Here is a 25,479-nt window from a genome sequence, read left to right as displayed (position 1 = left end):
TTTAAAAAACTTCAAACAACTAATGTGGTGACATGTTTCACATTGTTTAATTGTCTCAAATTTGATATTAATTTAGTTGTATTTATTTTGCTTTAAGTCAAAGCCAGTATGGTCTATAAAAATATTAAGGGCTTTTAAAAGGTCGAGACTAGATCCCAACATTTGTTTTACTACAAATAAAACTGCAATATGAAATTATTGTTTACCAAGTATTTTGTGAGGGTGATGATTATGAGATATATGAACACACTTTTGGAGAATAAGAAGAGTCATTAAATTAAGAAGTGAATAATTTTTCTTTTAACATATTATTTATAAAGACGCATCTACTATTTTTGAAGATATATTTACTCCCTAAAATCTTCTGGAGATATTTTAATGGATTGCTTGGTTTATTAAGTTGGCCTAATCTAAGGCAAAGATCTACAAATCAGTCAGGGGTTCAAGGAAAGATGGAAAGAGGTACCAGGTACTTTAATGAGAGACGCAGGAGTTAACATTCTGATATGTCACATAACTGGAAATGATTTGGCAATTGGACAAGAGAGTTGTCTCTTTTATTAGCACACTCAAACAGCAGCAGAAAAACAACCTTCCATTTGATTCTTACTGAGATTTATTGTTTTTAATAATGCCACTTTTCAGAAGTATAGTCATGTGCTCACTTAGACAGGCTGACAAAGTGAAAACTTGTATGTGATGCAAAGTACCCTTTGGGCATAGATTAAGACATATATAGTGCAGTGACAAGTCAACTCAAACGCCCACAGCAGACAACAAACCCCACTCTCCCTTTCCCACGATCTGGCTCCCATTTTTGCACCATAGAACCCTCAATGGAAATCTGGCAAAACATAGAACACGGATGGCTGCCAACTGACATGAAAAGTAAATTTTATTAAACATGTTTACATACATGAGTTGTTCATTTTAAAAGCACAGGGGAGTGTTAAGACAAGTGGTCAAAATAGAAAGATACTATCCAATTATAATCAGTTGATTGTTGGCCACTAAGACAGAACGGAATCTAGTAGAAGTGCACCAATGCTCCAGTTCTTCCTGCTCAGCATGGTGAGGAGTGGTCAGTCTGTGCCCTGTGGAATGACGGGCAGATAAATCTGGCATGTGTAAATAATAATAAATAATTCACTTGGTGCAGGCAGTATGTCTATGGATTAAAACCTAGTGTGTACACAGTGTCTACATGTGGTACAGCCCCACGGTAGGAATCTACACCAAAATATTAATTAGAAGGAATTTGGTCCATACTACATCACGTTTTCCAGAGGGTAAAAAATAAAGTCCATCTATAGACATTTCACCCCAAACTCACAGACGGAGTCTGGCTAAAATCTGCAAAATGTCTATAACAAAAATGGATGGCTTAGATTTCTTGGTTATTTCATTATAGTAATTAACGAGCAAACTGTACAAGTACATGCAACATACAAGCTGGCCTAATGTGGAACTAACATACATTATTAAATAATCTTTTGTGGTTTTTTTTTTCATTTTTTCTTCTCTTTTTAATTTTTTTAAATTTTATTTATTTATTTATTTATTTTTTTTTACAAAATGTGCATGCAGCTTTGAACAGTTCCAAGTCATGCTGCTCTATTTGTGTGATCACAAAAATTGAATGACTCATAAAAGGAGGGAGAACATATCAATGCACCTGCAGAGTCTGCAGTTTGTAGCACGTATACAGAATGTCACAAGGGAAATTCAAGGCCAAGAAAAACTCAAATGAAGAAACTACAAGTTGAAATTTGACTTTGTTTTATTCCCCACCCCCAAAGTAAGATACTTTGCATTAAAAAATCAAGCTTTGTGCTTGCATCAATCTCAAAGAAATGTAAACTAAAATTGGATAAAAACATTACTTTAGTGCAGAATATTTCAACTGGAATTTCCAGTGGAATACTGGACAGCTCATACCATGCTCTTTCCAGGGCAGATGGGTGTGTCCACACTGAGACATGGCTGAGAAGCCTGGGCATAGCTGAAAGTGTCTTAGGCTCAAATCTGTTTCTAGTCACCATTCTGGGAAGTCAAAAGTATGATTTAAACATATAAGCATATACTCTTTTGGGGAGATATCAGGAAGAAAAAGTTATTACAAGGAGTGTTTCCCAAAGTACAGTTATGCAGTTAGTTTTAATTCCCAGCATTAGTTGCAGATTGACTTCTTTAAAAGTCTTCCATAAAAGACAATGATAAAAATAAATTAACTTTTTAGAACACAGATTATTTTTCATTTAAGAAGAGTGGTTCTGTGATTATTTGTTTTAGAATATAACTTTTTGTATTCTGGATTTCCACACACAAGACTGAAGGATTCTAAAATGAAAGCCAGCGAAACCCTTCATTGGCCTCATCTTGCCTAGATGTTGAACACTTTGGGGAGATGCCACAGAGACTGTTTCAGCCCTTTTTTGGTGCTTTTCAGAAAAGAAAGGAAGGGTCTTTGTAAGCATCATGAGGCCTGTCATGACATCCAAAAACAAGTGGAAATAACAAATACAGTGAAAAATAAATCAAGAAACCAAAACCCAACAAATAGCACACAAATAAAACACACAGAAGAACAAAACTTCTCAAACACCAGGGAAATAACACTGCTTGTGGTCTGTGCAGAAACATGTAAAATACAACTTTTCAGAGTGAGAGTTTCCAGTTTGTTCAGTTTGGGGTGTGTGCATGCCTCTGTGTGTGTGTGTGTGTGTGCGCGCGCGCGCGTGTGTATCTGGATTTGAAGTTTCCTCTTTTTCTGTTTGTCAGAAGCATCAGTGACTCTCACTAGCATGTTGACTCTTACTGTAATTTGATAGACTGCCTTGTTCTGTCATATGAAGCCAGGTTTTAAACAACAAGTGGGACATATTATTGAAAAACTACTACAGGCAAAACACAAGTTGATTGTCTGTCTCCAACAATGCTTTTGATCATGAAATATCTGGTTCAGATTATTATCCTGAAAGGTAGAGTTTCACTGGAATGACTCTGGTATGAGTTCACTATGAGCGGATGCAGGGAGGCCCAGTTGAACTTTCCAGAGATGACTGGGAAGCCCGGCGGGTTAGGGGAGTGAGTGTGGGATCCACCAGGGATGATGGTGGGAACAGCTTGTACCATCCGATTACCATACTGGATAGATCGAGTTCTTCCAACAAGATTTGAGCCACACCCATAAAGCATTTATGGTCCATTCTGCCGTAGTCTCCCCACACTATCACCTGTGAGACAGAAAAACGCAATGAAACTTGAATGTCACTTTCTGTCACATTTGCAGAGTTGAAAGCAACTCTTCTGTCAAAGTGGGCCAGTCAGGGAAGCAGAGGAAATGAATGTAACTGATACCAAGAAGGTAGAACAGACAGAAAGATACTAACAATAAGGTGCTCAAAGAGACACTGCCCAATAACTTTTAGATTTGATAGAATTCAAGTAATGTTTCCCTAGTCAATGAGGGGTCTTAGCTACATAAACATGTTAAAGAAATAAATATACAAATTCAATACCTTCTTGAGTAACTACTATCTAGTAATGATGTGAGGGTCAGAGAGATATAGAAATTAAAATTTGTGCAAATTAGCCGGGCAAAACAACATATAATTCAATGTCCAGTGGAGTGTGTATACGATGGACTATGTATAAAGAATGAGAATGTGCATTACATTTCTTTTATATTATGTATTTGGTAGTGAAGGGACAGGTTGAAAAATAATTGTAAGTCATTGCTTTTTGAAAATTTGTGTGACAATCCTGATTTGATCAGATGATTAAGAAGTCAGAGAGTTTACAGGCAGTACCATCTGGGTCAGCTCCTACCGGAGTCAGATGACTTATTCAGTCATCTGAGTCATTGGAGTCAGATTACACTTATTCCTCCTCCTAAGTTCTGTTTTCCACTCTTCTGGTCATCTGTGAAGGTTCTCAACTGAACTCGTTCACCCGCTTATACAGGCAGGAGTGGCGAACCAAGCCTTTTCAATTTACTGAGTAATTTTGCCAAATTATTTAATCTCTGTGATCCTCATACATAATCTTTCAAATGCGGATTATGATATTTTAGGCACATGATAGTTAAAATGTTTAAAAGAAGTAATGTAATGGAGTGTCCGGGTGGTGCAGTCGGTTGACCATCTGACCCCTGGTCTTGGGGTTATGAGATGGAGCCCTGAGTTAGGCTCTGTGCTCAGCATGTAGTCTTTTTGGGATTCTCTCTCCCTCTGCTCCCCCTCCCCAACCACGTGCTCTCTCTAAAATAAATACATCTTTAAAAAAAGAAGTAATGGGGGCGCCTGGGTGGCTCAGTGGTTAAAGCCTCTGCCTTCGGCTCAAGTCATGATCCCAGGGTCCTGGGATCGAGCCCTACCTACATCAGGCTCTCTGACAGTGGGGAGCCTGGCTCCCCCTGTCTCTCTGCCTGCCTCTCTGCCTACTTGTGATCTCTCTCTGTCAAATAAATAAATTAAAAAAAAAAAAAAAAGGAAAGAAGTAATTAATGTATGCAGTTACTTAACAATGTATCTGACATTCACCAGTCCTGAATATTCCCTTTTTCCTTCCTTCCTTCCTCTTTGTATCCCATGTCCGGCACACAGTAATGCTCAATAAACCATTAGCATCATTGGTCTTGATTATCTACCTATCTACCATCCTACCTACCAACTTACTTATCGAGAAGAGGGGATATGGGAGGCAGGGCAAAAGCAGAAGGAGATGATGGAGAGAGGACAAAAAAGAAGGGAGAGAAAATAAAAATTATGTCTTCCCTTAGATCCATCAGATATTTTCAATACTACATATTGTTTGTATTGTAAATTAACAATCTATTTTTTTCTACTCAAAGATGTCACATTTCTCCTCCCTGAAATCTATTCTCTTCATGTTTGACCACCTCTTTAGTGTTTATATGAATAATGTGGACATTACTATGTAAACAGTCACACTGTTACTGACCTGAAGAACTTTACCCTGTGGGCTTTCGTCAAACACCAGGGACTGTTGATACAAAGGATCAAGGGTTTTTCGTGCAATTCTTGTCTTCTTCTTGGCTATACAGGCCCCGTTTTCCAAAAGATACACTTTGACGTATGGAGCTGAACAAAGTAATATTTAACATATAAGAAGTTAATCCTTCAAGTGAAATTTATTTGATTAGAGAATGTCTTATTAGAGAATTAGAGATGCTTAGTGAAAAGTTTCCTGTTGACTGTTTAAATCATTTCAAATTTCCGGTGCTCCATAAATTCTCTTTCTTAAGACTCTTAATGTTACCACAACTGGCATTTTCATCATTCCCAGTAAAGTTCTGCCAAGTTAATCTAAGACTGACTGATCTGGGGTACAGCTGGCATCACGATTCAGGTATATAACTGAAAGCTCATTGTTTCCTTTTTATGCTTAAAACTGAAAAAAACAATTCCATTTGTAAATGTGGAGAAAAAAAAATAACCAACACACACTAAGAAACAATCATAGCTAAACTTTTCTTAATTTAATAATACTCTTCGAGGTGCCTGGGTGGCTCAGTGGGTTAAAGCCTCTGCCTTCGGCTCAGGTCATGATCTCAGGGTCCTGGGATTGAGCCCCACATCAGGCTCTCTGCTCGGCAGGGATCCTGCTTCCTCTTCTCTCTCTGCCTGCCTCTCTGCCTACTTGTGATCTGTCTCTGCCACAGAAATAAATAAAATCTTTAAAAAATAATAATAATACTCTTCCGTATACTTTCTGACAGAATAATTGTACAAGGAAAACCCAGATCCATTTTTATAGAATCAAAGAATACAGAAAAGCTGCCTTTTTAATCAGTCAGATGATGCAAAATGGAGAACACAGAATTCAAATGCAGCAAATATTTTGATTGTTTTGCTTATGTCAGAGTCTCCTGTCCAAACTCAATACCACCTTTCCTTACCGGGTGTGGACTTGGACCCAGGTTTTTGCGTGAGACTTCGTGCTCTAATAACTTCAACCTCTAACTGGCCCTTTTTATCCTCCATTCCAATTTGAATGTCACCTGCAAGTGGAAAGGAAGCAAATGTCTCAGCTTCTTTGCAGTTACACACAGTTAAAAAAAAAAAAAAATAGAGGTACACGACATTCTCCAGATTGTGATCGTCATGATTTTGATAAAACCCCTCCCATTTAGAGCTCCCTGCTTCTACATTTTTCCCCCTGCCTCCAAATCAGGTTTTGAAATGTTTTCCTTCATTTTTCTGGTACTAATCCATGTTATGAGAGTCCTATATTACTTTATAAATCACTTAATAACAACACTACTGAAGTATTTTAGTTACTCTTTTAGTCTAGTAGGGTTTCTTATCCTTTATATAATCTAGTGTATAATACTTAGTAAAAGTATAATTATCTGTATTTCTGTTACCTAGAAAAAACCACTATTAATGTTTTCGTGAATATCCCTAGAAACCTCATAAGTACTTTTTCTTTATCTCCTTTTCTCCCTTTATTCCTTCTTATCTATCTTTCTATCTCTCATCTATCTCTATCGTGACCATACATCCTCAATTCATTGACCGTAGGGACCAGTGAATGGTCATGTCATTACCTCAACCAGATCCCCGTTGATGGAAATACAAGTTATCTATGTTGTCGTTACTACAAATAATATTGCAATGAACAGCTTTATACAGAATTTTTGCACAGATTTTAAATTATTGGGTCTAGTTAAATGGACAATCAAAAATTCCATGCATATTGCTATGTACCCTTCAGAAAGCTTGTGCCCATTGGCACTACCACCAGAAGTATCTATCCTTCCATTTTCCACACCCACTAATAGGGGTATTAGGAGTATGTCTAATTTTTACCAATCGGATGGTTAAAAAGTGATAATTTGCATATTAATAGACATATCTCTAAATATTTTCAGTTTGTATCCGTTTACATTTTGCCTGTTCATGTCCTTTGGCCATTTTTACTAAAGTGCTCATTGTTTTCTGATTGATATGATAATTAGTTTCTGAAAATGCTAAATGTAATTATTTCTAATTTTTTTCTTAGTTAAATTCTCTCCATTTTCTCAGTTGTGAATTCTCTTTATTTGACAGGTCAGTTGATCAACTTTGTGGCTCTGGATTGTTCATTAGTTTTATAACTCTGTTTTAGACCTCAGCTCCCAGACTTCTCTTTTGTTTTTATTTTAATCACATACACACATAGTTAAAAAATAAAACTGTTCTATAAGTCTTCTTATTAGTAAAAAAGAGTCCCATTATCTTTCTCAACTTCTTGCCTTCCAAAGGTCACTGCTTTCAAGATTTTCAATATTTTTATCTGGTTTATTTTGTACTATTTGGCATCTACCTCCCTATTTCTAAATACTATACATATAAGGTATTTTTCTATATTTTTCAGTTTTAGATATTATTAATTGACTTCTAACTTCATTTTCTCTCACTGTATTCCTACCGCTGCCATATGCTTGACACTTAACTGTTATCCCAATATTGGACTCTATAATGATGATTATGTAACATTACTTAGAAATGAATGAACTAGAATACTGTGCTTACGTCTCATTTCTTGGACAGCTCTTCCTTTTTCCTATACTAAATAAGTGTCTTTTTAAAAAGCATCTGCATACATTTTTATGTATATATTCAACCCCTTTTTCTCTCCTGCTTGTTGACCTCTTCCAAAAAATCAAACACATTAGGTATTCTGTAATTTTATTTTATGGATTCTGGCAATTTTATTTAATTAATTAATTTATTTTATTATTTATTTTATTTTAATTTTACTTAAATTCAATTAGCCAACATATAGTACATCATTAGACTTAGATGTAGAGCTCAACAATTCATCAGCTGTGTACAACACCTAGTGCAAATTGCTTTTGAAGCTTGCTGCAGCTGTTATCTTCAGATTTTTCCTCACTATTGTCTTGGGTATCCCAACCATTTCTCTCTTGTGCTAAAGCATTTATTTACTGGATCTTTTTTTTCCTTTTTTAGTTCCTATATTTTTAAGTTCACTTAGTTCATTTAATTGAGGTATATCCTCTAGTCACTTTCTGAGCAATGTTGTGTATGAGGAAAATATTCCGAGACCTTTCTTTGTCAGTATGTTATTTTTTATTCCAGCCTGAAACTTACCTGATAATTCGACTGGCTGTGGTACTCTACGTTGGAAATCAACTGTTACTCGGAATTTTTAAGGTAATACACAGTAGTCGTCTGGCTCCCAGTATTATTATTGAGGAGTCTGATGGGAATCTGACTTTTGATAATTCTGTATAGAATTATTTTTCCTCTTAGAAAACAGAGGATTTTCCGATCTCTGGTGTTGTGAGAGTCCATGATGATGTGTCTTTGTGGTGATCTATTTTTATGCATTTTGTTGAGAATTCCATGGAATCTCATGTCCTTCAGGGGAATAGCCATTGCACATGCTACATGTCATTTTCTCTTTTCATCATTTTCCTTTTAACTTAATTTAGGGTGTATCTTGCTAGTAGAAGTTTTCAGTTTATCTATCTTTGGTTTGATCCTTTGAAAGATTTTTCCCCATTCCAAGAGCAAAGAAACATCAAGTATTTTTTAGTATTTTCTAGTGTCTTTCTCCACACATGTTCTCTTTTATAATTGAGTATAAAATATATTTATAGGTTCTGAAGTAGGGAGGCAATTTCATTAATCTTTTTTGTTTGTTTAGTTTTGCCAACATTCTTTACTGAATAATCCATCATCTTTCTATGCTGTGAAATGCTACCCTCATCTTACATTTGGGTCTGTTGTGGACTCTCTATGTTGACAAAGTTTTCTGACAGTTCAAAGATTTATGACTAACTTTATTCATTTCACATCATGTCTCAAATTAGAAACATGCATCAGAAATTAGAATAGTCATTTGAAGCCAGCAATACCCTTGCTCAAATGTTGCTTCTTACTTATATTACTATTATGATACTTTAAATGACCTTGTCGGTCATGAAACATCAGTTTTCCTGTGGGAAAAAATGGTTCTTACCCATTGCAGGGGTGGCAAGTGTTTGGCGGCCAACAAGCTGAGCTGGTCCCAGTCCATCAAGAAAATCACTGAATTGACTGTCTGCTCCTAGTCGTACTCCAGGAAATATTAAGCTATTAGCAAAAGGATAAAAATCAAAACATTAGATCTCCTAGAATTCCTTTTATTAATTTCCATTTGACTACTAATTCTGATCACGAATCATAAACATGAGGCAGTTTACATAGACTTTTGGCATTCACTGCCTCTGAACCAAGTATGTGAAGTTCAGCACTGACTGAGAAAAGGTCGAAATAAACTCTCAAGTTAAGAGCTGATGTTCTATTCAGGAGGGTGTCTTATAGTTTTTAATATATGAAGTTTTCTGGACATTTACAAATACAAATCCCTACATAAATATATTGTTGACATAAAATATGAGAAACTAATTTTTATATCATGAATTTTACATAAATAATTGTTCATGAACATTCAGTAACATTAATGCTAAATTCAAAATGTGCCTGATAATGTCTTCAATATATGTTATAGCAAAGTACAAATTCTTGTTTACAGGTAAAAATGTTTCATTTATTCATTTTTTAATGAACTACATTTTTATATTATCTGAGATTTTCATTCAGTTCAAATGGAAGAGAATTGATTAGACTATGCTCATTTCTTTTTTCTTCGATATAAAGCATTTTTTTAAAAAGACTTTATTTGTTTATGTGAGAGAGAGAGAGCACAAGCAGTGGGAGTGGGAGAGGGAGAAGCAGACTCCCTGACGAGCAGGGAGCCTGATACGGGGCTCAATCCCAGGACCCAGAGATCACAACCTGAGAAGAAGGTAGGCACTTAACCAGCTGAGCCACCCAGGCGCTGTCCATTTCTTACTCCACCCCAACTGCCTGAACTCCCGGGGCCGGAAGCTCCAGCAGACAGTGAGTGTGCTCTTCTTGTTCACTGATGTATCCTGGGCAACAAGCACCATTCTTGCTATGTAGCGGGACCTCAGTGAGCATTTTTCAATAAACACATTTCTATAGGGATTTATTGTTTCCAATGTGCTTTTTCACGTATTATTTCCTCATAATCAAGGGAATTAGATAGGGCACATTTGATTGCATTCGGAGACTATGAAAATCAATCTGTAAGAGTCTAAGTGGCTTATCCACAGTGGAGGTAAATATTATTTATTAGTTTTATATCAGAAAATAATGTCTCCTGTCTTTCATTTGCACATTACATTATAATACTTCATCAAATAGTGACACTTTGTCAGCAAGTTCATCTCTGTAACTTTCATTCCTGCTGATGTTTGCTCTTATCTATATCTTACTGGGAGCATACATACAAATCATTTGATCAAATAAACACTAGTTTCAGGAATAGGAAAGCATGTCATGAACATTAACTTGGCATAATTTTATTTCATCTTCCGAACAAAATTTAAAAATGCCAGTAGAGTAAATATAGTAATAATTTATTATAGTAATGATTTATATTATTAATAAAATAATAATAATAATATAGTAATAATTTATTACTATTAGATTGGTAAATGAGATTTCTGAATGGCAGTAAGTGAATAATTATAGAAAATTTGTACATGATCAATCCCCAAGTAATCCACTGCAGACTAATAATTTCTTAATTATAAGATCTATCACCTCAGTAAAAGTTTAGTTTTATCAGAAAAATTCTCAAGCGTAGAAAAATGCAGGTTTTTTCTTTTTTGCGAGATCTATATGTAAAAGCATGTAAGTAAAACACAAATCTAGTTATATATTTTTAAGATTTTAAGATATATTTTAAGATTAATTAACTAAAACTCTTTAACAAGAAAAGTAATGAGGAAGATAAATTCTGTTTTTTTTTTTCCTAAGATAAAAATGAGTGGTGTTTTAAAGACAAAAAAATTATAATTGCTTATTATCAGAGTGTTAGACTTCCAACAACTCAGAAACAAAAAAAATAGTTTGGAGAGAAGGAGGAATATGGGAAATCAGTTCTCAATTCTAAATTTCAATTCAGATTTTGGTGACTGGACCAGATAATGAGTTTTCCCACATGAAATAACCCATTAAATGTAGCATTTCTACAGTAAACATACAGGAAGGGAGTATTGTGAGTTTTCTGGATGATGGAGACCGGTTTATTCATGTTAACTCAGCTTTTCTTCATACCTTTGAAAAGTCTGAGTGACCAGGTGCAGCAGAGTATCATAAGAGCTAAGGCTGTTTAAAACATGGAGGGTTGAACCCCTAGTTAAGTAGAGAAGCTCCACTGAAACCGCTGGCAGCTGTTATTTTTACCTTTGACCACACAACTGATGGTTCTAAAGCCAAACAGAGGTGCTGACATCACTTACTTTCCCTCGGAGCTGTAACTGTTGATGCTGCCGTCAGTAGACTCTCGACTTGGCTGCCTTACCATCTTCCTCATTTCAGCTGCCATTCCTGTTTCTGTGCTTCTCTGGATGGTGCTTTTTAACTTCTTGTGGCCTGACTCTGACAAGAGAGAGGAAAAGAAACTCTAAGTTTTGTTTAGACCCCAAATACTGACTGATTCTGCAAATAAAACAATGATGCATATAATTAAAAGTTTACTCAGAAAAAGAGAGTCTAAGAGAATGATCTGGTTAGCTACATCTCTTTGCCAACATATGCTTTGGCCAAGAGGGTAGTCGTGGAGGGCAGACCACTGCCCCAGGCCCAGAGACGGCCTGAACCTCAGTGAACCAAAATGAGCTCATTGTAATATTGCTGCTGAAGTGACCACTGCAGTGAAAAGCGGGATTTGGCACTGAACGGCATTATGTGGAAAGATGAGGCCAAAGAACCTAAAAGATTTTTCCTCAATCTGGAGTGTTCCAAATGTATGGGAACAGACCTAATGATTGGGCCTTGTCCTTTAAAGGAGGAGATGCGCAGGGAACCAGGCGTGGAAAATAGCACAGCTTTGACCATTTTGTCAATAATCCCATAAAGAGAGATGGTAGTATTTCATTTAATGCTTTTTGAAACACCTGACCATACACAGGCTCATTTGAGATGGCACAGAGCATACCTATGGAGGTAGGACAGGTATTATCTTAACTCGAAGCCTTTCTGCTCTCTCATGGCTTGTCGCCTCAGCTGCGTGACTTCTGACTGGCAGTTTTGGGTGTGAGTCTCTTTTTGCATCATGAATTATAATGACTGATCATTTTCTTGACAAAGTCTAAGTTCAGAGCAACCCTCCTCAAGCCACTTTGAGACACACTAACCAGCATTCTACTCATACCATGGAAATGAAATTCTAAAACACTTATCGGATTAGAACAGTATCAAAGTGTTAGACAAATACTTAGATTTTTAATACCCGCCCCAGTTTTAACATCTACACATTTGATACACATTTCTGATTTTCTTTCAATTTTTCATACAGCAGCGTTTAATACCCATTAATATATGCTCTGTATGCATCTATGTATGTGTATAAACACAGAAAGGCTCCAACCCTCATAAAACCTTTGTGAAATAGGTGCCCCCAAACATTCCTAGATTAACCATAGGAAAGACTGCTGTTTTCCTCTCCTATTTGGTCACTGCAATCCTTTTGTACTTTGCTATATGGACTCGTGATGAATATTCTCTACATAAGAGCCATGGCAGTTCCTTAAAAACATAAATCTGAATATGTCATTCCCTTGCTCAAGATCTTGTGCCGGTTTATCACCAAAACTAAAAGAAAAGCCCAAATTGTTACTATGGCTCGTAAAATGCTCCCGGCCTCCTCTCAGATCTCACGCGCTGCCTGTCTTCCTGTCCTTGCTCTCCCGTTGCATGGTCTTCCTGAATTTTCTCGAACACTCCAAGCATGCTGCTTCAGGGCCTGCCTTCCTGTCTTTCCCTTCTGAATTTCTTGCCTTGCTTCCTCACTTTGTTCAGGTCTCTGTGCAAATGTCACCCCCTCAGAGAGGCTTTTTCTCATCCTTATCATTTTCCATCTCCTTGCCATGCTTGGTATTTCTTTAAACTTCTATTATTTGTTTCCCCAATTAGAATTTCATCTCTAGGAGTAGAGGAACATTGTGAATATTGCTCACTGTTATCCCTAGTGTCTAGAACATTGGTAGAAACTCAGTAACAAGATCACACATTTTCCTCATTCCGTTGAATGTAACTATAATACAAATATGTCTCTATTTTTTTTAAAATGATTGCACCATTAGGTGGTGTCATAATTAAGGCATCTCTGTACTGATGAGCACTTGGAATGTTTCCAGTTTACAGGAGAGTTTTTATAGAACAAATGTCTAGAGGTTGCATGCCAGTGAAAGGGTAGGAATCTGTTTTGTCTTAATAGCTATTCCTAAATTGCCATTTAGAAACATAGTAATTTAAATCACTCCTACCAACATTCATATGGATGTACCCACTTTCCCACCCTTAGATGGGATTCTTTACTCTTCCCCCTTCTAGACTCTATCTTGCCTATTTGACTTGTCATTGTAGAATTTGTACACTTACTGAAGGTAGTGACTTCATTTATTGACTTTCTAGTGCTGTTTGATTGATTGACTGATTGTGCCTTCTTCTCAAATGCAGCTCCTTTATGAAGTCACTATGGTAGAGCAACATTTCATTCATGCACCCATACTGGCTACAGTCCACTTCGGGGGTAAAAGGCAAGCTCCAGCCCTGTGTTACTGAAGGGAGCTAAGCAGTGTTATGCAAATGTTTCCCCAAAGCTGTGGGAGGCAATAAACCCAGGGTGGGACACCAAATTCTTACTGAGAAAAAGGACTATCATAGCTAGAAAAACGAGAGCAAACTTGAAATCTAAATGGTGTGGTGACTCTGGAAACTGGAGGAGAAACAGTTAAGACAATCAGTAGTGGGGAAGTTTGGTTACTTCTTCATTCAGTTTTTCATGTACCCATCCAACAAATATTAACTAAGCACCTACTATGTTTCACACACGATTCTGGTGCTGGGGATATATTGATGAACGACAAAGTTCCTGCTATCATGGAGCTTACATTCTCATGTGTGTATACAATCAAGGTAATGAACAAATAAACAAATATATGCTTGGTAATAAGCGCTATGGAAAAAAACCATGAATGATAAGCGGGGAGAGAGAGTGACAGGGTAGAGCGGCAATGATTTTATTATAAAGGGGTGATGGTCTCATTAATCATCAGTCCAGAGCAAGTGAGGACACAGGCTGTGAGGGAACAGGGAAGCAACATGGGTGGCGGGACTGGTCCTGCTGACTGCGTGGGAGGAGGCTTGTGAGTAATGGTGATCCGGAGGGGGCCACTGTCTTCTCAGTCGTGCACAGCTTTCCTCTGCAGTCTTTCCAATGTTGATGTTGACTCTGGCCAAAACGCTCTGTGGCCAGAGATCTCAGGGCTCTGTGTGCACCTGGCAGTGCAGGTGACAGATGCAGAGTGGGCTCATCAAGTAGGCTATCATTTCCTAACACAGGTTTCACAAGGTTGTCACTTAATACATATTTGTTCAAGGAATGAAAAATTAAAAGTGAAGTCTACTAATTTGTTTACATAATTTAATTGGGACATCAAATATACTTAACAAAGGGTATATTTACAGAGTGCCCTAACATTCTTAGAGCAGTTTTAAAACTTAATAGCTTCCAAAATGGAAATGCTACCCACTCTGAGAGAACATCATTTGACAAGCTGGTTATTCAACTTTCTTTTAGAGTTACTTAATTTTATGAATTTGAATATATTTTTAATTTTAAAGTTTTTGTTTTAGTCCTTTTGAAGACAGCAAATATGGACTGATACCTAGCTTTTGTCTTATTCATATTAATAAATATTCAATGAAAAGAGATTTGATGAACTACACAATTTATAAAGGCCCAGGTAAAAACTGCATAAACAGTTCTAGCTATTAATTTGTCTTCTTTAAATTCACAATAGCTTTAAGACTATTAAGAATGCAAGGGTTGCAAAAACTTTGTTTTGTAGATGTGGAAACTCATTTTGGAGAATTTTAACTCATGCAACAAATACTTGCTCAGCACTTACACTGAACTTTTTCCAGATCCTGGTGAAACAGCAATGAACACAGCAGACAAAAATCCCTGCCCTAATGGATAGTACACTCTAGTGAGTATAATGATTTGCTCAAAATTATGACAATGAGCAGCAGAAGCTGGATTGGATCAGTCTTGTGACCATTCCTTTATACCACAATTTAGGAAAACACAGTCTAATCTCATTTTACAAACCGAACAGTGGTTTAGCTACACAGATATTTTCATGTACACATTCTCATATGGGCTTACAAATTCATTTAAAAATTTTGTTAAAAGCACATATAGTCTATACAAGTACAAAGGTATATAATTATCTAAATCTGTCTTTGTAAATATGTTGTGATTATAGCATACATATATGTTCCATATATGTAATTTAAAAAATATCAATACCATGCATTAAATTACTAAATGACATCACCATTATTTAACAATTATTTGTATCCATTGAAGAATCATTTACCTGGCTAAGACATGAAGTCTCCTATCAAATCATGATATGAAACCTTTGACTTGAAACTACTGTCCCAAATATTATACAAAGAACAAAAGGATTAGAAAACTCACCTATTTTAATACTCTGTATTCAGAAATACATGAAAAAAATTAGTAAAATCCTTATCATTTGGGAACAATTATTTTCCCCTGCTTTGGAAGAACTTTCCCTTCCAGAATGTCTTCTTTACATATTAATTATTTCTTTCTTTTCATAGTAAGAGATATATGTTACATTTAGAAACACCCCCTTGATGTATTAATTCATTCTGTAAATACTCATTGAGCACCAAGTACCTATAGTCTAATTGGTAGTTTTCTAGATGTTGGAGCTACAACAGTCATAAGACAGGATAGTACACATAACGAGCAATTAAATAAGTTATGGTAATTTTAGAGCTGGTAGTCATCATGAAAAAAACAAAAACAAAAACAAAAAGAAGAGACTCTCCCAGTGGAGTGAGTTACTTTTGATCCACTGGGCAGAGAATGCCACTTCTTTTTTTTTTTTTTTTAAGATTTTATTTATTTATTTGACAGACAGAGATCACAAGTAGGCAGAGAGGCAGGCAGAGAGAGAGGAGGAAGCAGGCTCCCTGCCGGGGAGGGAGCCTGATGCGGGGCTCGATCCCAGGACCCTGAGATCATGACTTGAGTTGAAGGCAGAGGCTTTAACCCACTGAGCCACCCAGGAACCTGGAGAAGGCCACTTCTGAGAATGTAAAATAGGAACCAGCTTTGCAAGGATCTGAAGGAAGTATTATCTAGGCAGAAGGAGCCAGGTGCAAGAGCCTGAAAAGTGATGAACTTTCCTTGGCTCGTCTGAGAAAGCTCTGAAAAGCTGAAGTAAGATGGATGAGGAGAAGATGGGACTGGGAGGGTCTGTAAGACCTGGGGGTGGCGGGGAGCTGCTGGAAAACAACCCGGGTTTTGTTCTGAGTATAATGGGAAGCCACGGAGAAGGGTTGTGATCTGATTTACGTTTTCAAAGCATTGTTCTAGCTATTGTGTGGAGGATGAATTGTAGGAACTAGAAGTGGAAACTTACTTTCCGAACTAAGAAGAGATAAATAGTGACTTAGGTTAGGGAAGTAGCGGCAGAGATCAGGGAAGAGGGTAAGCTTCGATTATATTCTGAAGCAGAATGGACAGTACTTGCCCAATTAGATGTCTAAGTGGTTCAGAAAGAAGAACAAATCCATTGACTTTGAGGTTTTTCGTCAGGATAACTAGTTGAATGGTAGTGTCATTTACTGAAAAGGAAGAATTCAGTAAATGGTGGAAATGATGAGTTCCCTTGTAGATGTTTGAGGGGCTTCCTAAATAGCCATGTGGACAGTAAAGTAGGAAGTGTGTGTATGATCAGGACCACCAGGGACAGGTTAGGGTTGGAATTAGGACAAGTGGTACTTAGACACACAGACAGGATATATTGGCATACAGATGGAATTAAAAATCTACAGTACTTATGAGGGATTTAAGAAACAAGAGAGAGGATCTTAGGGGAAGGGAGGGGAAAGATGAAACCAGAGAGGGAGACAAACCGTAAGAGCCTCTTAATCTCAGGAAATAAACTGAGGAAATAAACTGCTGAAGTGGAGGGGTGGGAGAGATGGGGCGGCTGAGTGATGGACACTGGAGAGGGTATATGCTGTGGTGAGTGCTGTGAATTGTGTAAGACTGATGAATCACAGATGTGTACCCCTGAAAAAAATAACACATTATATGTTAATAACAAAAATCAATAGTACTAAATGTAATAGGGAGGAAGTATAGATAGAGATAAAAATAATAGACAAAATAGAGCCCGGGCTATTTTCCATATTTAGAGGTCCTGAAGAACGTCAAGACTGTTAAAGAGCATACAAAGGAAGACAATTTAAGGCATGGGGGAAAATGGTAAGTGTCATGGTGCAGAAATCGGAAGAATAAAGTGTTATAGGTAAACAAAACAAAACAAAACAAAAGTGTTGTTTACCACTTAGAATTTTAGTAAGAAAGAGACACAGTGTGCCTGGGTGGCTCAGTCAGTTAAGCATCTGCCTTGGGCTCAGGTCATCAAGTCCCTCATCGGGCTCTCAGCTCAGTGGGGAGCCTACTTTTCCTCTACCCTCCACCGAGCTAGTGCTTGAGCATTCTCTCTCTCTCTCTCAAATAAATAAACAAAATCTTAAAAAGAATAAAATAGGCACAGAAGTGATGATAAGGGCCCAGCTCCAGGGAGATCACTGATTTTTTTTTTTTTAAGATTTTATTTATGTATTTGACAGAGATCACAAGTAGGCAGAGAGCAGAGAGCCTGATGTGGGGCTCAATCCCAGGAGCCTGAGATCATGACTTGAGCCCCAGGCAGAGGCCCAACCCACTGAGCCACCCAGGCACCCCGGAGATCACTGATTTTAAGCATAGATTTGGTGAAGAAGTAGGGCTGGGACTTTAAAGAAATGGCCAGTCAGAAGAGAGAATGAGAAATAAGTAACTACAGGGAGCTCCTATGACTATTTTGAAAAGGTTTGTTGTGATTGAGCGGTACTATTTAAAGGGTTGCACAGGATATGTAAAGGTTGTCTATTTTTTTTTTAATATTTTTTTTAAAAAAGATTTTATTTATTTATTTGTCAGAGAGAGAGGGAGAGAGAGCAAGCACAGGCAGACAGAATGGCAGGCAGAGGGAGAAGCAGGCTCCTTGCCGAGCAAGGAGCCCGACGTGGGACTCGATCCCAGGACGCTGGGATCATGACCTGAACCAAAGGCAGCTGCTCAACCAACTGAGCCACCCAGGTGTCCCATATCTATTTTTTAAGATATGTGACATTAGAGCCTGTTTCTATGTGGATGGGAATGGTTAAATGCATAAGATAAAACATAACATTTTCAGATCTAATATTATGGGTTGGAAAGGTAGATAAAAAAATAGATCATGTCGGGGCGCCTGGGTGGCTGAGTGGGTTAGGGTCTCTGCCTTCGGCTCAAGCCATGATCCCGGGGTCCCTGGATCGAGCCCCACATCGGGCTCTCTGCTCCGCAGGGAGCCTGCTTCCTCCTGCCTCTCTGCCTAGTTGTGGTTTCTCTCTGTCAAATAAATAAAATATATATATAAAAAAACAAAACAAAACAAAAAAACATAGATCATGTCTGACAAATCGTCTTTCCATCAAAGTATTCTCTAATGTCCAATGAATAGTCAATTTTGTCAATTAACTGGAAAAATAAGTAAAAGACTAGCACTTAGTTGATTAAAAAATTTGGATCCAAAAGATTAAATGCAGTAATATCCTATTAGCTCATGAAGAAAAACTATAGAGAAGAAGAGTCTTTTGGTTAGTCTGAAAATGAAACTGAGATCAGTGATAAAAATTATTATTTTTTTATGTACAGAGACAAAATTCAGTTGTGTGTTTTTTTTTTAAGATTTTATTTATTTATTTGACAGAGAGAGATCACAGTAGGAGAGAGGAAGGGAAGAGATCACAGAGAGAGGAAGGGAAACAGGCCCCCTGCTGAGCAGAGAGCCTGATGTGGGACTCGATCCCAGGACCCTGAGATCATGACCTGAGCCGAAGGCAGCGGCTTAACCCACTGAGCCACCCAGGCGCCCTCAGTTGTGTTTTTAAAAAGAAAAGTTGTTATAGTTAATATGTTCTGGTCATTCATTCCCTTGGTTACTTACTCAACAAACTATTCTCTGAGTGCTTTGACTCCAGGGCAGTATATGGAAGAGTAGAAAGGGAAGAGGCCCTGACCCCAGCCATGTCACTGCCGAACAGGACAGACTGACGAGCGGATGTTTAATTGTGATTCAGTCTAAGTACAACACAGAGGACTTATTTTATATTTATCTAGCCTTAGGTATTTGTCTTATGTATATATTCAGTAATATGGAGAGAGGAAAAAAAAGGGAAGAGAAGGAACAATTTAAACAGCGAGTGTGTGTCTGCGCTGGTATTGCCACTAACCGAACATGTAACCTGGTGAGGTCATGAGGTGAGAAATGCAAATCTTCTCTTCCTTTACTTTGTTTCAGTTCCTGAAGAGAATCTGGTGTTTATGATGATCTCTAAAAGAGGCTTCCTAAAAAAAAAAACAAAACCCCAAAACAACCAACCCCTTTATCTGGTGTGCAAACGAAGCAGCAGCAATTACAGACAAACTGACAGTACTGGATACACTGGGAGGCGAGATCAGTATCCCAGGGATTTTGAAGGGGAATTTTAACTCCATGCAAGTGATGAGTGGGGGGTGGGGTGGGATTTGTATTTTAGGTTAAGAGAGCAGCATATTTAAAGGTCCTGACATGATAAAGAACATAGTCCCCTGAGAAAGCTACCTTTCCAGAATGCCCACACTTCTGTGAATGGTGAGAGAGGGTGCCAGGGCAGGTTCACACAGGTCTCTCCTCTAAGGCTCTCAAGATGTACCATTACGTATCATTTGGGTGGCTTTTGTACTGTTATTTATTAATGTTATTAATGTTCTTAATCATCTCAAGGTCTTGGTCTTCCATAATGTCAATATTACCCATATAAAGTTATGTGTAATTTGTATTACATACAACCTGATATAGAGGTAGACTCAAAGGTCTTCAATAATCATTCTTTACCCCTTTGTTTGATGTCTGATGTTGTCATAACCATGTAGAAATCTTGGAGGTGATCTGTTTTAATATTGTCACAGCTTTTCTTTCCAAGTTTTTAAACAAACAAAAATGTTCCTTTTCAGTAATGCCAAAGTTTTTAAAATATATTTTGTCCCAATCCAAATAAGTACAACTTATAAAAACTTCATAGATCTGGAGATTATTTTTAGAAAATTGCATGAGGGCTCTTTGACTTTATGGGTTCCCTCCTTTAACCTCCATGTTAATCCTACAGCCATAAAGTCCACAATTTTCCTTTCTTCTTCTTCTTTTCCAGAGACTTAAAATGAAAGAAATACAGTGGTTGAGAAAATAAAATAATAAATAATAATAAAATATAATCATAATTATATATCATATATAATTATATTATATGTAAGTACTTACATATATTATATAAGTCTATATTATATTATATATAAATATAATAAAAATAAATTAAATAAAATTAAAAAATAAAAATAGTATCATTAAGAATTTTCTTGTGAGACAATGGAATAATTCCCTTGATGATATTTTCAGAATACTTCAAAATCTTTGTTAGCCTTGTGCCTATCCTTTTTTTATTTCACTGCCATAATCCAAGAGGTAAAATGTTTTCTTTTGCTGCCATACTTTAAGTTCTCTGAAGCTACGACTTTAGAAAAGGGATTCATCTGAACTGAACACTGCCCTGTATTTTTCCAGCTCTTCTGTGGCTAATAATTCTCTGGTCAGAGGCCTGGTGTTGCTCTGAGCTGCTGTACGGCCTGCCTGTCATAGCTGCTCACTTCACTCAACCACACTTGATCTTTTCAGCAAAATATCTGCCAAAGTCACAGTGATTTTCCCTCCTGCCTGGCTGGTGAAAATGTCAGCAATAGCAAGTTTGAGATGCTCTTTTAAATAATTTTCATATTGAATTTGATAAGGCTGCCAAAAAATATTTAGATGAAGAGGTTTACTGTCACTGAAACATACCATCTGCACCATATCCTATTTTGGCCAAAGCTGTAAGATGGGAGCAGTCAAATGCGGAACTTCTCACTGCTGCAAACTGATTTTGTAGCCTTGGTGTTTCCACAGTGTTTCAGTGTTATGGACTCCTCCCCTGACCCAATACATAGGTTGAAATTCTAACCCTGAGTATTTCAGGGTTTTTGGAGACGAGGCCTTTACAGAGGTGATTAAGTTAACACTGCTAAGGAGGCCGCAATCCCCACCTTTTTGGTTTTCTTATGAGAAGAAAGCATTAGGACACCAAAAGATAACCCCATGGGAAGAGGGCAGCCATTTGCAAGCCAGAAAGAAAGGCCTCAGAAGAAAGCAAACCTACCCACACCTTGATCATGGACTTCCAGCATCGAGAACTGTGAGAATATAACTATCTGTGATTTTAACCACCCTCTCTCTGGTACTTTGCTATGGTGGCCTTAGCAAACTAATACATCTAGGGAGTGGATACTGTTACTTTAAGGCCATCTTGTAATTTAATAAATTGTGATATTTAAATGTAATTTAAAGCACCTAGGGATATATAATCACCTAAACAGTCTGAGGGTGAGATTAAGCACCAAACACTGGGATGAACTTGTTGGTCCGAAGTGTACCTGGATATACCTATATCATTTATTAACAACCCTTAATGTTCAGAAAATAAGGTCTTATATTTATTATCTCAGGAGTAGTAAATATATCACATTTGGATCAATTTTTCTTTTTGTTTTTTAACTCTCCTTTAGTCTAAATTAATATCATAGATGAATCTGAGTTTTATGTATTGATTATAAATCTAGAATATCTCCTTACTATCTACAATCCTGACTGTAAAAATAAAACAATACTTTAGGGTAAACCTTGTTTTAGGGTATATTTTGGGTTTTGTTTTGATTTTTAAATTTTTGTTTAAATTCAAGGTATTACTATTTAGAGAATCTGTCCTCCTATCCAGTTTCAAAAGGAAGACTACCATTCGAAGTGCTGTCTGAATAGGAAGTTGTTAGGCAGTTCTGAAACCTGCATGTTTGGATGCAAGTACCAGCTCTACCACAGCAGCTTCCTTGGCCTGTCTCTATTCCTTACCTTCCTTATCTATGAAAGGAGGAAGATAATAACGTCTAGCTCACAGGATGATTTTGTGTAGTAAGTGAGATAATCCATGTAAAGCACTCAGGACAGTGTTCAGCACCTATTTAAGTTATGTAGCATTACACAGTAAGATCTTCAGTATTTTGTACAGATTAAGTCTCCAAGTTGAGTGATGCTAATTCCCCCTTGCTCTACTCAAAACACATGTTTCTGTGCCTCATATTTAACTCAAAATATTATTTTGAATATTATTTAGAATAAAGTATAAATTGTAACATGTCACAGAGACTACTTGTGTTCCCAATACCCATTTTTTTTTTGCCCTTTTCTCTTAGAGATAGAACTCCCCCAGCCTACTAGCTAAAGACCAACCACATATCCCTTTCCTTCTCCTCTCTTGATGGCATGGAGGACGTAATAGTGGGAACTGTAGTAACTACTTTGGACCTCAAGATGGAAGCACTTGTTGAAGTTGGCACAGCGTGGATGCCTGACATGATGGACCCACTATAACCCCTGGACTGTTTTGTTTTGTTTTGTTTTTAAAGATTTTTTTTATTTGACACAGAGAGAGAGAGAGAGAGAGAGATCTTAAGTAGGCAGAGAGGCAGGCAGAACGAGAGGGAGAAGCAGGCTCCCCGCTGAGCAGAGAGCCCAATGTGGGGCTTGATCCCAGGACCCTGAGATCATGACCTAAGCCCAAGGCAGAGGCTTAATCCACTAAGCCACCCAGGTGCCCCCCCACCTGGACTGTTATATGATACTCTTGATTAAGCCACTGTATCTAAGGGTATCTTGTTACAGCAGCCTATCCTATATCATAGTACATAGTATTCTAAATACTATAAATAAACATTTAAAAAAAATAAAATAGTAATTTTATGAACAGTACTGTCAATTCTTTAACTTTAGATATGAAACTTGGGTTATATTGGATTGTTCCTCTATAGTTTTATATGTGGAAAAATAAGGCTCTTCTTCTAACAATAAAGTTCATGGAAATTTTTCTTCCTCTATGAAGTGTCAGAGTATCTAGGGTTAGAAGGGGAGAAACTAGCAATAAATAATGTTCATTAAATATTGTTATTGTAGACAGGACTTCTGGAAAAGATGGTGGAGTAGGATGATCATTGGCTCACTTTGTCCCATGGATACACCTAGATAATACCCACATCAATGTAAATAACTAGAAAATGACCTGAACACTGGTAGAACAGACTCTCCACAGCTAAATATAGAGAACAGTCCACACTGAAGAAGGTAGGAAAAGCGAAGATGTGTTGGAAGCCAAATGGATCCATAGGAGTGTCTATGAGAGGGAGGAATACTACAAGACTCTTATGAAGAGAGGAGAAGAGCACCCAGGTATGGGAACCCACATTGGGAAAATGAATTCACATAACATTTGGCTTGGAAAAGCAGAGGGTCCTAACTTTTTGAGTTCTTATAATCAGTGGGGCTTACCACCTAGAACCTTAAAAATCGGTGGGCTTGGCTCTGGGAGAGCTGGAAGGCAAGAGGAAACTGAGTCCTTACCCTTAAAGAGACAGCACAACAAACAGCACCACTGAGATAAAGCATAGAAGTGTAGTTTAAAAAACACCTAGGATATGCAGGAAGGTGATTTGTTTAATACTTTCAGAGCACATGGTAGAAGGGCAGAGATCATTGGGAGACTTCTGCAAGAAAAAGAGAGCTGGTGGGTGCCATTTTCCTCCGCCATCCCCAAGCCTAGATACACAGACACCTGTGGAAACCAGCACAGCATGAACACTCTCCACCTAGCTTGCTAGCAGGCCCCGCCCTTACACACTTCTGTGGATTCACTCTCTCCATCCAGCCCTAGGTACGAGTTTTCCTGCTCTCCCTGAGGAGAGAAAACTCCCTGAGTTTTCCTGCTCTCTCCTCACAACAAATAGGCATGGAACTTGCTGATGGTGAGTCCCACCTGTGCTCTCGTGCATACCTGACCCTTCTAATACATCCTTGGCAGGAGCCCATCCAAGTGGTGCCAGAAGCCCAGCAAGCAAGCAGTCCCAACAGGGGCTGGCACCATTCCAAAGTAACTCCTGCCCCAAGGAGAGGGTAAAATAGCTACATATACCAGGCCAGCTGGCCCCAGCAGTGGACTGGGAGCAGAATTCTAGTCTGATTGCAAGCCACACCCATCAATGAAAGCTTCTCAGGAACAACACAGGGAAAGTGCCATGTAGTTCAGTGTTACTTCATCTCTGGCAATCTCCTGATTTGACTCACCCAAGGTGGCCCCAGATTGGTCCACTAACAACACAGGGACCAAACCCTGCCTACAACATGGAAAGAGAGCAACTTCAGATGACTGAAGGCAAAAGCAGCTCAGTCACAATAGTAGGGCACATGCAACATACATAGGAGACACCCCTGAAATGCCAGTTTCTGATGAACAGAGGACATTGCACTGCAGGGCACTGCAGGACCTCTTCTTCATAAGGCCACTACTTTCAAGAGCAGGAGATGTAGCTGACTTTCCTAAAACATGGAAACAGATAGAGAGCTAGACAAAATGAGACAGAGGAATATATCCCAAATGAAAGAACAGGACGAAGTCACAGCAAGAGAGCTAAATGAAATGGAGATAAGTAATACACCTGATAGAGAATTTAAAATAATGGTCATAAAGATTCTGGACTTGAGAAAAGAGTGGAAGACCTCAGTGAAATCCTCAACAAAGAGAAAGATAACATAAAAAAGAACCAATAAGAGATGAAGAACTCAAAAACTGAAATTAAAAATACATTAGATGGAATAAATAATAGACTTGAGGACACAGAAGAACAGATCAGTGACCTGGAAGATGGAGTTATCAAAAGCAATCAAGTCAAACAGGAGAGAGGAAAATAATAAAAAATGAGAATAAGGGAATTCAGCGACACCATCAAGAGTAATAACATTTACATTATAAGGATCCCAGAAGGAGAAGAGAGAGCAGAAGAGGCAGAAAATTTATTTAAAGAAATAATAGCTTAGTATTTCCTCAGCCTGGGGAAGGAAACAAATCCAGATTAAGGAGGCACAGAGGGCCCCCAACAAAATCAACTCAATGAAGGGTCCACACCAAGACACATAATAATTAAAATGGTGAAAAGTAGTGAGAGAAAATTTTAAAAGCCTCTGAAGAAGACAGTAACATATGAGGGAAGCCCCATAAGGCCATCAGCGGATTTTTCTGTAGAAACTTTGCAGGCCAGAAGACAGTGACATGATAT

The 25,479-nt window shown here is 37.7% G+C and overlaps 1 protein-coding gene across 17 annotated transcripts in view; it reads right to left on the bottom strand.

Moving 5' to 3' along the window:
* Nucleotides 1–540: 540 nt before the first annotated feature.
* Nucleotides 541–25,479, bottom strand: part of RIMS1 (regulating synaptic membrane exocytosis 1) — a gene marked incomplete at its 5' end in the record, with an annotated part of 498,114 nt that continues 473,175 nt past the window's right edge. For all 17 annotated transcript variants that reach the window (XM_082729765.1, XM_082729760.1, XM_082729770.1 and 14 more), the window contains 5 exons: nt 541–3,236; nt 4,966–5,105; nt 5,924–6,025; nt 8,998–9,110; nt 11,351–11,489. In XM_082729765.1, coding sequence (XP_082585891.1) covers nt 3,018–3,236; nt 4,966–5,105; nt 5,924–6,025; nt 8,998–9,110; nt 11,351–11,489 — 713 coding nt within the window. In that variant the 3' untranslated portion in view covers nt 541–3,017. The remainder of the gene's footprint in view (nt 3,237–4,965; nt 5,106–5,923; nt 6,026–8,997; nt 9,111–11,350; nt 11,490–25,479) is intronic.

Source organism: Mustela nivalis, assembly GCF_964662115.1.
Source record: "Mustela nivalis genome assembly, chromosome: 5".
Taxonomy (NCBI): Eukaryota; Metazoa; Chordata; class Mammalia; order Carnivora; family Mustelidae; genus Mustela; species Mustela nivalis.
The sequence above is the reverse complement of the archived record's forward strand: the minus strand, read 5'-3'. Positions and strand labels throughout refer to the sequence as shown.